The sequence below is a fragment of the Mus musculus genome, chromosome 9 (assembly GCF_000001635.26).
Source record: "Mus musculus strain C57BL/6J chromosome 9, GRCm38.p6 C57BL/6J".
In the NCBI taxonomy this organism is placed as follows: Eukaryota; Metazoa; Chordata; class Mammalia; order Rodentia; family Muridae; genus Mus; species Mus musculus.
In genome coordinates, this window is record NC_000075.6 from 38,178,897 (window position 1) to 38,190,878 (window position 11,982).

The 11,982-nt window shown below is 37.2% G+C and overlaps 1 protein-coding gene and 2 pseudogenes across 1 annotated transcript; 2 read left to right on the top strand and 1 right to left on the bottom strand.

The window, feature by feature from the left end:
- Window positions 1-974: 974 nt before the first annotated feature.
- On the bottom strand, window positions 975-1,925 carry Olfr891 (olfactory receptor 891). The gene has a single exon (NM_146478.2). The coding sequence runs from the start codon at window positions 1,923-1,925 to the stop codon at window positions 975-977; it is 951 nt and encodes a 316-aa protein (NP_666689.2).
- Gm17798 (predicted gene, 17798) lies at window positions 5,880-7,133 on the top strand (annotated as a pseudogene).
- On the top strand, window positions 10,903-11,759 carry Olfr892-ps1 (olfactory receptor 892, pseudogene 1; annotated as a pseudogene).

An 11,982-nucleotide genomic window follows, 5' to 3' on the forward strand; every position in this document is an offset into this window, starting at 1 on the left:
AAAGGAATTTTATTAGCACTATATTGAATAATGGTACACATTACATGGACATTCAAGTATTTTAGGTTTTGTTTGGCTTGGCACGAATTGGGTAGAAGAGGGTTCACAGGAATAAGTTAAAAAAAAACCTTAGATTTGTGAATTTAAATAAAATTTCTAGTTGCTTGATATTGATATCATAAACACGCATATATGAGTATATGTTAAATATATAAATATACGTGTTGTATATGAGTATATGTGTTAAGAATCAAACATAAGAGTATATATAAAATCACTCAGTCACTAGACTGTAATGACAGCTATGGATTATTTTTCACAAGTAAGTAGACATTTTGCAAACACCAGTCTTATTATAACAAAGAGAATAATGAGTTTAGATAGTATGTATTGTTATTGTGTTGTTTCTAAAGGAAATTGGTCCTTATCAATAGTTCAAATGCAGTTGCAAATTCAACTGTATTTTTAACAAAACATCTTCTTATAAAAATACTGTCAGTGTTAGTGATATTTGATCAGTCTGAATGTAAAATTGGCCTCATTAAAATGCAATTTTTCATAAAGTCTCTCTTTTATTAGAATTCTTGCATGTTTTTAAAGACTTGAAACAGGAAAAGCTTTACAAAATCCTGTCTGGAAACAACAAAACAAGTAAACTTATTAGAAAACATTCAACTCCAGGGCTTCTTGTTGTTGTAAAAATACATAGATAAATAGTAGAATTGTCTTGATATACAAAAAATGTGCCATACAAAGATGAAGCTACAACCTCATTCAGGATGCATTCCAGATCATAAATATTTTCTTATCCTCACATAAGAAAATCAAGAATTATTGTTCAGGAAAGTGAAGAAATAATAACATGGAAATCTTGCAAGCCTATAAAACAAAAGGTGAATGAAAGAAAAGAGAATATCAAAAAGAAGATTATAAGAAATTGAAGTGGAGAGAAAGAACCAATTTGGAGACATGGACTATGGCAGTCCCAGTGATTCACTCACTGTGAGTCTCCTCAGTGTTCTCTTTAGAGCAAGCTTGACTTCCTTATTCTTGAGACTGTAAATAAAGGGATTCAGCAAAGGCACCAAAAATGTACAAAATAGACAAAAAAAATTCCCCTGATTCACAGATTCATCAGATGATGTTTTGACATGTGTAAGCATAGCAAATCCATAAAATAGGACAACAGTCATTATGTGAGAACTACAGGTGCTCATGGCTTTGGACAAACCCTTACCTGATAACTGAGTGATATTAAAAAGAATCAAAGCATAGGAGGTTAAGATGAGAAAGCTAGATGCAAGAACTACTGTGCTTACAAAAACAGAACTCACAAGCTCATTGGCATAGATGCTGCTGCAGGAGAGCTGGAGAAGGGGGAAGATATCATACATGTAATGGTTGATGATGTTTGAACCACAAAAGTTGAGCCTGATCATACACCCTGTATGGACAATTGCACCAATACCTCCCATCAAGTATGAACCAAACATCATCAGGGAACATGTCATAGGAGACGTGATGATCATGTACAGCAGGGGTTGACAGATGGCAACATAGTGATCATAGTCCATGGCTGTCACCAAATAGCACTCTGAATTGGCAAAAAGGCACATGAAAAACAGCTGTGTCATGCATCCTGTAAAATAAATTATGTTCTTCTCTAAGACAAAACTCATTAGTGTTTTGGGAGTAAAGGCAAATGAATAGCACAAATCAATAAAAGACAGATTGAAGAGAAAAAAGTGCATAGGTGTCTGAAGGTTTGAATTGCAGCAAATAAGACTCATTAAACTCAAGTTTCCCACCACAGTGATTAAACAGTTCACCAAGAACAGGAAAAACAGGGGCATCTGGAGTTCAGGTTGCTCTGTCAGTCCAGTGAGAATAAACTCAGTCACAGAATAGTGATTCCCCGTTGCCATTTATATCATCAGTAGATCTGTAGAAACAATGGTGAAGGGTCACATTAGCAAGGACTCTGTCAGTGATTTAAAAAGGACAGTTGGGTGCTGGAGGTGCTAGAGAGATGGCTCATGCATTAAAGACTAGGCTCACAACCAAAAGGGACAGTTACAGTTGTTTGTTACAAGTTTATGGTTGTCTAAAGTCACTCCACAAAGTATTCAAAGAGCATACTTCTCATTCCTGAGAAATATTTACTTCTTTCTTATCAATGACTAGCATCAATAGTGAGAAAATAATAGCAGAATTTCTGAAGTATTTAAACAATATTTCTTCCCTTTTCTTTAATCTTCATTAGGAGTTAGGAACAGAAAGAGAAATAAGCAGGCTCTGTCTCTCGAAATAATGACTCATAGCTTTGTGGTTTGTTTGTTTGTTTGTTTATTTGGCTGGTTTTTTTAAGGGATAATATGAAGGTAAAGACAATTGATGAGATGCTCACCTCTGTTTCCCTAAATATGTAACTGCTGATGAATCTCACAGTTCCTTTCTCTCCAGTATCCTAAGGATTTTAGGTTTAAGATGATGAAGGGGTATTAGCCATCAGTAAAATTCTGGCTCTGGCCTCCTATAGTATCTATGTCTGGTGTATGACATGATTTCAGATTGAGAATCTCTTTAAAATGTTCTCTATTTGCACAAAGGAAAATAATAATCTCATTTGTGTATCCAAATGAGACTCTTATAACTTAGCATTCTGGGAAAATATATTGTATGTAGTTCTCTCCTTGAGGGCCCATCCTAGGTTGAGTAAGTCCCTTAACAGAAAAAAATAAAAGAAACTGTGTTTACATCATGTATTGTGGATGTAAACATTCTATCTTTTTAGATTCAAGGTTATGCTTGGTTTGTAATTCCCCATCAGGAATAACTAATTCCCTGAGCAGAACATTGACTGTTTCCTTCAGAATTCTACTCATTATGCCCTGCACAACTCTGCAAGAGAAAAATCCAAGGTCATACTAACTTGCCATTTCTAGTAATTTTCTACAAACCCATATAATTGCATCAGTAACTACAAGTTCATAGATAAACACTTTACAAATGAGATTTTAGAGCAAAGATGTTGATAGAAAAGGAATAGGCACTCTAGACATCTGAGTTTAAATCTAGACTTTTCTACTTCTTAATGGAATTGTTTACCAAGGTTATAATTTCTCTGGCCTTATAAATTTATATTTATATAATTATATTGCTATGGAAAGCTATAAAATTGGGTTCATGGAAAAGGGTCTGGAATATGTCTCAGTGGTAGAAACCTTATTTTGCATACAGGAGACTCTGGGTTTAATCTCAACATTCAAACAGTGAAAATAATAGTAATATGAAGGAAGACAAAAGAACTACTGTATCATATTCTTGTTTTAATTAAATTAGATGTTCCATAGAATGTAACATATAAGACTCTCCTAGACAAATAAGACAGTGTAATTCCTCTTTTCTATTCCATATCTTTATGCAGATAAATCAGGATTTCTCATGTCCATTATAATGGACATTCAGAGGAAGTAAATATATGTTGTTTTGCTGTCCTGTGTAACAAAGAATGAACAACATCCCTTGGCCATGCCCATTGCATGCCAGTACTGAAATTCATATCATCACCCCCTACACATCAGTTGTGGTCAAAAGCATTTCTCTAGACATTGTACTATATAGCATGGGCACTATCTTAGGGTTTCTATTTCTATGAAGAAACCTCATGACCAAAAGAACATTTATAAAAGAAAATGTTTAATTGGGGATGGCTTCCAGTTTAGATGTTTAGTCCATTGTCGATTATCATGGAAAGAAACATGGCAACATGCAGACAGACAGTCATGCTGACAAAAGAGCTGGAAGTTCTACATGTGAATTACCAGACAGCAAAAAGAGCACTGGCTTGAGCTTCTGAGACATCAAAGCTTGACAGGACCCATCATAGGACAAGCTAATAACTAGCAGGTGATTTTCCTGAGATGACCACCACAGATTAAAATCTATGAACAAACTCCAGTAGATGAGGTCTAGGAGAGACTAATTTTAGGAAGACTCCTGCCATTAATATGCTTTTCCTGATATTATTACATATATAGCGATCATTAGGTATTTACCCCACCCTTTTTGAGCAGATCTCTGCAGAACTATGAAGATGTACTGCCTTATAGTGATTCTATATAAACAAATAGATGACTTCTTAATTCTTAATGGTTATCCTGTAAGAATTCCTAAAATTATATCAGTATTTATTAAGCCATTTTATAGTGGAACTGCTAATAAATCCTTTTCTGATAGTCAAACAGCAATGAGAAATCTGCCAGGCTCCCATTGTGTCACCAGTTAATTGCCTCTTAGATAGTAAGCAGACTTTGTATTACTCAGAGCACATTTCAAGAGGTTGTAAAACCATTAACCAAAGGTCTTAAAAAGGGAACTAGTGATTTATTGTAGTTGTTAGGACAGAAGATAAAATGTTGACTGGCTTTATTTTTATAAAACTTCACTAATAACTTATGTTTTTAAACTCTCAGTGAACCTGTGGAGTTGTGACAGGTGATGAATATTTAGCTGAGTAAATACTCCTAATGTATGAATGTAAACATTCTCTGTTAGAAACTTCTATTTCAATTTATGATTTGAATTTTATGTGTGAACTTGTGATTAATTTTTACCATCTGATCATGTATTCTAAAAAATGTATAAGTACTGAGGACCAAGAGAAGATGGTGAAGAATTTTTCCTTATTTCCCTTTTTCACTCATTTCCTTTCTCTGAGAGTGCTTTCACAGGAAAGTTTTTACAACTTAGTAATAAACATTATAGTCACTTTTCATAGTGTCCCTTTTTCTTCTTTTGACTTTTACTACCAGGCTGAAAGGTAGAGTTCCTCTTGAGATACAACAAAGGCCACATTACTTAATCCCCCGCTGTTAAGCTACAGGTTCTAATCCTCTAAACCAGCAGCTTTTTACCCTTAGAAAGAGTAAGAAAGTTTTTAGGACTTTTTAGATGTTATCAGCATTTCAGGTTAGTTAGGAAGCTAGAATATCCAGAGACCATCAGTCTTAAATAAACTTCACCAGAGTCCTACCCTGTGCCCGCTTTCAACACACACCAGGCTCAAAGGCTCCCAGCAAAAGCCCACCCCCAGTCATGGACCTCTGCCAACAAAACCATGCCTACTCCAAGGCCACACCTCCAATTAGTGCCACTCCCTATTGATATATGGAGACAATTTTCGTGAAGGCTTAATGTCCCAGTGTAGAGGAATGCTAGGGCGGTGAGACCAGAGTGAGCAGGTGAATGGGGGTGAGGATGAGGGTGAGCACCCTCACAGAAGTAGGGTAAGGGGGGATGGGATAGGGGCTTTGCAGAGGGGGAATCAGGAAAGGGGATAACATTTGAAATGTAAATAAATAAAATATCCAATAAAAAAGACCATTTTCATTCAAACCACCACAGACACTACTCAGGCTTAGAAAATGATATGCTGGAAACAAATAGGTCTTCTGGATATAAAGTTTCCTGTTAAGTATCTATGTATTATCAAATCACAATCTCATAATAAATCAAAATATCTCCATTCCAGAGGGGGACTTTGCAATAACTGAAGAGGAATGAGTACAACGCATAGGAGTCCATAACAACCAGAGTAGATAGATTAACTGGTTTCTTATTTCAAGATGGTAGTTAGAGTCCATACTTTTGTCAATCAAATTTGTACACAGCTTTTCAGTCTCAGTCCTAGCCATAATATGGCACTGTTTTCCTTCATGTCTGAGTTTTTTATTTCCAATAGCTCTTATTTCATATAAAACTTTGAACAAATTAATCTGTTATACATCTCTTTTAACAGTCTGTCCTTTGTCTTAAGAAGGTTGAACTCACCCCCCCCCCCCCCCCGTTCCAGAGACAGCCGCATCTACGGTGCCAGTCTTGTCCTATAGACAAAATAGTGAAGGTCAGTATGAACAGATTTGGCCGTATTGGGTGCCATGTTACCAAGGCTACCTTCTGCTCTGCACTTGACAAAGTGGAGATTGTTGCCAACAACTACCCCTTCATTGACCTCAACCACATGGTGTACATGTTCCAGTATGACTCTACCCATGGCAAATTCAACAGAATAGTCAAGGCTGAGAATAGGAAGCTTGCCATCAATGGGAAGACCATCACCTTCTTCCAGGAGTGAGATCCCGCTAACATCAAATGGGGTGATGCTGGTGCTGAGTATATTGTGGAGACTACTGGCATCTTCACCACTATGGAGAAAGCTGGTGCCCACTTGAAGGTTGTGCCAAAAATTTCATAATCTCTACACCTTCTGCTGATGTTCCCATGTTTGTGATGGGTGTAAACCATGTTCCAGTATGACTAGAACATGTCATATAAATATAACAACTCACTCAAGATTGTCAGCAATGCATCTTTCATCACTAACTGCTTAGTTCCCCTGGCCAAGGTCATCCATGACAAGTTTGGCATCATGGGAGAACTCATGGCCACCATCCATGCCTTCACTGCCACTCAGAAGACTGTGGATAGCCCCTCTGGAAATCTGTGCTGTGATTGCCATGGGGGCTACCCAGAACATCATTTCTGCATCCACTTGTGCTGCCAAGGCTGTAGGCATGGACATTCTAGGGATGAGCAGGAAGCTCACTGGCATGGCCTTCTATATTCCTATCCCCAATGTATATCCTTTATGGAACTAACATGCCACCTGAAGAAACCTGCCAAGTAGAATGACATCAAGGAGGTGGCAAGGCAGGCATCTGGGGGCCCACTGAAGGACATCCTGGGCTACACTGAGGATTAGGTTGTCTCCTATGACTTCAACAGCAACTCCCACTTTTCCACCTTTGCTGCTGGTGCTGGCCTTGCTCTCAATGACAACTTTGTAAAGCTCATTTCCTGGTATGACAATGAATACGGCTACAGCAACAGGATGGTGGACCTCATGGATTACATAGTCTCCATGAAGTAAGAAACACTGGACCACCCACTCCAGCAAGGACATTGAGAGAAAGAGGTAGGCCCTCAGTTGCTGAGGAGTCCCAATCCCAACTCGGCCTCCAACACTGAGAATCTCCCTCACAATTTCCATCCCAGACCCCATAATAATAGGAGGGTTCTAGAGAGCCCTCCCTACTATCTTGAATACCATCTATAAAGTTCACTGCATCCACCCCCACACACACAAAATGTTGAACTTGTTCCACAGGCACATTATCGATATCTTAGCATTTAAGAAACTGACTTGGAGGATCACAGACTCAAGGCTATATACTGAAACACAGTCTTTTTTATTTTTATTTTTATTTTTATTTTTATTTTAAAAGTAAGAACAAAGAATTGAATTAACAAAACAGTGAGGAGGGAGGAATAGTTCATGGCCCTCATGACAGCAGTGGCAAGAGATCTTCATTATGGTAAAATTGTCCAGATGGGTCACTGGTCTAGCTGCAGTGCTGAAATCCACATGTTGTGTTCTGAAAACATGGCTGGGTGATAGTTACTAAGGAAAGGAAAGATACACAGACATACATTCAGAGAGGCTGAGTTTAGATGGACCAGGCATTATAATGGAGGTGCACTAGCACTGAGCCTGGAAAGTTGGCTCATTTATTCCATACATCTGAATCAAGGAGGTAGATGTCTTTAAACTGCATTTCTCTGAAGAGACACAATGACTAAGCCAACTTATTGAAGAGCTTATTGGACATAAAATTCCTGGGGGTTAGATTCCATGACTGTCATGGTGGGTAGCATGGAAGCATACAGGCAAGGATGGTGCTGGAACAGTAGCTGAGAGTTAGTAGAGTTAGTATCCTTATCTTCAAGTAGCAGGAAGAGACAGAGGGAGAGGGAGGGGGAGGGGGAGGGGGAGGGGGAGGGGGAGGGAGAGAGAGAGAGAGAGAGAGAGAGAGAGAGAGAGAGAGAGAGAGAGAGAGAGGAGAGATAGTGAGAGAGAGAGAGAGAGAGAGAACTTGGCCTGGCATTTTGAAACTTCAAAGGCTACCACCAGTGACATATCCAACAAGGCCACACCTTCTTATCCTTCCCAAATAATTTTATCAACTGAGAACTAAGCATTCAAAGGTCTCATAGAATTCTGCACTAAACCTCATCTGGTCCTGAATTTTATTTTGGCTGGGAGACTTTTAATGACTTCTATTTCTTTAGTGTTATGGGACTGCTTAGATGGTTTATCTGATCCTTATTTAAATTTGGTACCTGATATCTGTCTAGAAAATTGTCCATTTCATCCAGATTTTCCAGTTCTGTTAAGTATAGTCTTTGTGGAAGGATCTGATGATTTTTTGAATTTCCACAGTTTCTGTTGTTATGTCTCCCTTTTCATTTCTGATTTTGTTAATTTGGATATTGTCTCTGTGCTGTCTGCTTTGTCTGACTAAGGGTTTTTCTATCTTGTTGATTTTCTCAAAGAACCAGCTCCTGGTTTTGTTGACTCTTTGTATAGTTCTTTTTGTTTCTACTTGGTTGATTTCAGCCCCGAGACTGGTTATTTCCTGCTGTCTGTTCCTTTTGGATGTATTTGCTTTATTTTGTTCTAGAGTTTTCAGGTGTGTTGTTAAGCTGCTAGTGTATGTTCTCTTCAGTTTCTTTTTGGAGGCACTCAGAGCTATGGGGTTTCCTCTTAGCACTTCTTTCATTGTGTCCCATAGGTTTGGGTATGTTGTGACTTCATCTTCATTAAATTCTATGCATTTTACTTTATGTTCTTGTTTGTCCATCTATTAATGATTTTATAATGAGAATATGAATGTGGATTGAAGGCTGTGATTCCCCTGGTCAATCTTATCTCTAAGAAGGGCACAGTTCTTTTAACTTTGTTAAGAGATTATTATTGGGATTAACTTGAGGACTTCATGAATAAATATCAATGTAAAATAATGATGGTGCTTTAAAGAAAAATGGAGAAAAGTCAGTTTTGAACTAAGTGTGAGTGACTATCTCTGACATACAGATTCAAATTAGCATGAATAACATATTCCTACATGGAAGCTGTGGCATATGATATAACTATCTCTTGTGAGACTATGCCGGGGCCTAGCAAACACAGAAGTGGATGCTCACAGTCAGCTAGTGGATGGATCACAGGGCCCCCAATGGAGGAGCTAGAGAAAGTACCCAAGGAGCTAAAGGGATCTGCAACCCTATAAGTGGAACAACATTATGAACTAACCAGTACCCCGGAACTCTTCACTCTAGCTGCATATGTATCAAAAGATGGTCTAGTCGGCCATCACTGGAAAGAGAGGCCCATTGGACTTGCAAACTTTATATGCACCAGTACAGGGGAATGCCAGGGCCAAAAAGTGGGAGTGGGTGGGTAGGGGAGTGGGGGGGGGGAGGTTATGGGGGACTTTTGGGAGAGCATTGGAAATGTAAATAAGGAAAGTACCTAATAAAAATATTAAAAAAAAAGAAAAAGAAAATGTAGATCGACAAAAGCAAAAATCAGCAAAGTCTACAGTTTTATAGCTGGGAAGAACAGTGTTCTAATGCAAATTTGTACTATCTGGAGTGCATCTTCATACATTTTTATCCTCCACATAAAATTTATACATATACATATACATATACATATACATATACATATACATATACATATACATATACATATACATATACATATACATATACATATACATATATATTTATCATATGTATATAATATTAATACTTGATCAGTCATTTATTTTTAAAAGCGTAGGAAAGCTACAAATGGCTAGTTAGCATGTCCTTGGGCATTTCCTCTTGTAGAGCTCTGCAGAGCTTAATGAAGAGATGACAGACTCACAGTTCTACCCTAGGGAATACCTGCTGGGAAATTATAAATGGAGTAGAATGTTGAGTCTCTAAAGAACTGATGTTAGTTCTATGGAACAAACTCAACAATTTCTACCCTTAAGGGAATAATCCAAAAGGAAAACACTCATAAAGGAGAGAGTAATTTTCCATGCTTCTAATGATTTTTTTTCAGAAATGACTATGAAATGTTGAAAGCACATGAATGAAAGCTATTTTCTTTTTTGTATATGACAACAATCTTTGTAAAATTCTTAAACAGAGAGTATGTTATTTGCCCAGCAAATCTCTTATAGAACTGAGGCAATGGTCTAAAATGGTTGGAATCATGTGCTTAATCTTTAGCAAATTTTTGTCCTTCTGAGAACGTTGTAGAGGAAGACACCATAAATTCCAATGTCAGGGAAGACTTCAGATGAATCAAGGTGAGCTTCAGATAGTTTTTATCTTGAGATTTAAACTTCAAAACAAAAACTATCTATCTATCTATCTATCTATCTATCTATCTATCTATCTATCTATCTATTATCTATCTATCATCTATCTATCCTCTATCTATCTATCTATCTATCATCTATCTATCTATCTATCTATCTATCATCTATCATCTATCATCTATCTATCATCTATCTATCTATCATCTATCTATCTATCTATCTATCTATCTATCTATCTATCTATCTATCTATCATCTATCATCTATCATCTATCTATCATCTATCTATCTATCTATCATCTATCTATCTATCTATCTATCTATCTATCTATCTATCTATCTATCATCTGTATTGGGGAAAACATGTGTATTGTTCTTTTCAACCTTAATTATTAGTATATGCTAAAGAGAATCAAGTGACTCAATAGTTAAAGTATATTTCTGGAGTGATAAAGAACATAGGGGATAAAGGAAATAGGGATTCTTCAGGCCTCACTGTTCACAAACTCAAGCTCAGAAACTAATAAATTCAACTCTGTTCTTGCAGTGAGAAATAGCTCATGGGATAATATGTGTCTCTATACTTATTCTTGCAGGGGCCACACATGATGCAAATGACAATGGAAAATAAATCTTCAGTGTCAGAATTTATCCTTATAGGACTGACAGACCAACCTGAGCTCCAGCTGCCCTTATTTGTTCTGTTCTTGATGAACTACACAGCTACTGTGATGGGAAACTTGAGCTTAATGAGTCTCATTTGCTTAAACTCAAACCTTCACACCCCCATGTACTTTTTCATCTTCAATCTGTCCTTTATTGACTTCTGTTATTCATTAGTCTCTACTCCCAAAATGCTAATGAGTTTTCTTTTAGAGAAGAACACCATCTCCTTCAGAGGATGCATGACTCAGCTGTTTTTCTACTGTGTTTTTGTGAACTCTGAGAGTTATGTGCTGACAGCAATGGCCTATGATCGCTATGTTGCCATCTGTCAGCCACTTATGTACAAGATCATTATGTCCCCTAAAATCTGTTGTCTGTTGATATTTGGTTCTTTCTTGATGGGGTTTGTTAGCGCCATAATTCACACAGGATGCATGGTCAGGCTCAGTTTTTGTCATTCTAAAATTATCAACCACTACATGTGTGACATTTTCCCTTCCTTCAACTTTCATGCAGTAGTACTTATGTCAATGAGCTTATGAGCTATGTTGTGGTGGGCACATCTATCATTTTATGTTGCCTAATTATCTTAATTTCATATACTATGATCCTCTTCAGTATCATTCATATGTCATCAGGTAAGGGTTGGTCCAAAGCTTTGGGCACTTGTGGGTCTCACATCATAACTGTTAGTCTCTTTTATGGATCTGGGCTGCTTGCTTATGTCAATCCGTCATCTGCTGAAACTGTGGGTCAGGCAAAATTTTTCTCAGTGTTTTATACATTATTGGTGCCCATGTTGAACCCTCTTATTTATAGCCTCAGGAACAAGGATGTCAAGCTTGCTGTGAAAAAGACCTGGAAAAGAATCACAAGCTGATTTATCCTATAATACATCCTTTAGCATCCTCACATTCTGTCTTTATTTTTTTATATATATTTCTTGTTTTTTACATTACACATTTTATTCTTTTCATTTATCATTGTTCTTCAATAACATTGATAGAATTTATAGTATAATACCACATTTCTCTTTCAGCCAAGCAATATACCTCTGTGTGTACTTTGAAAACATGTGGCATCCTCAGATTCAATGTGTT

Excerpts from the sequence above, each read along its gene's own strand:
- Olfr891 (NM_146478.2), bottom strand. The coding sequence starts at position 1,925 with ATGGCAACGGGGAATCACTATTCTGTGACTGAGTTTATTCTCACTGGA.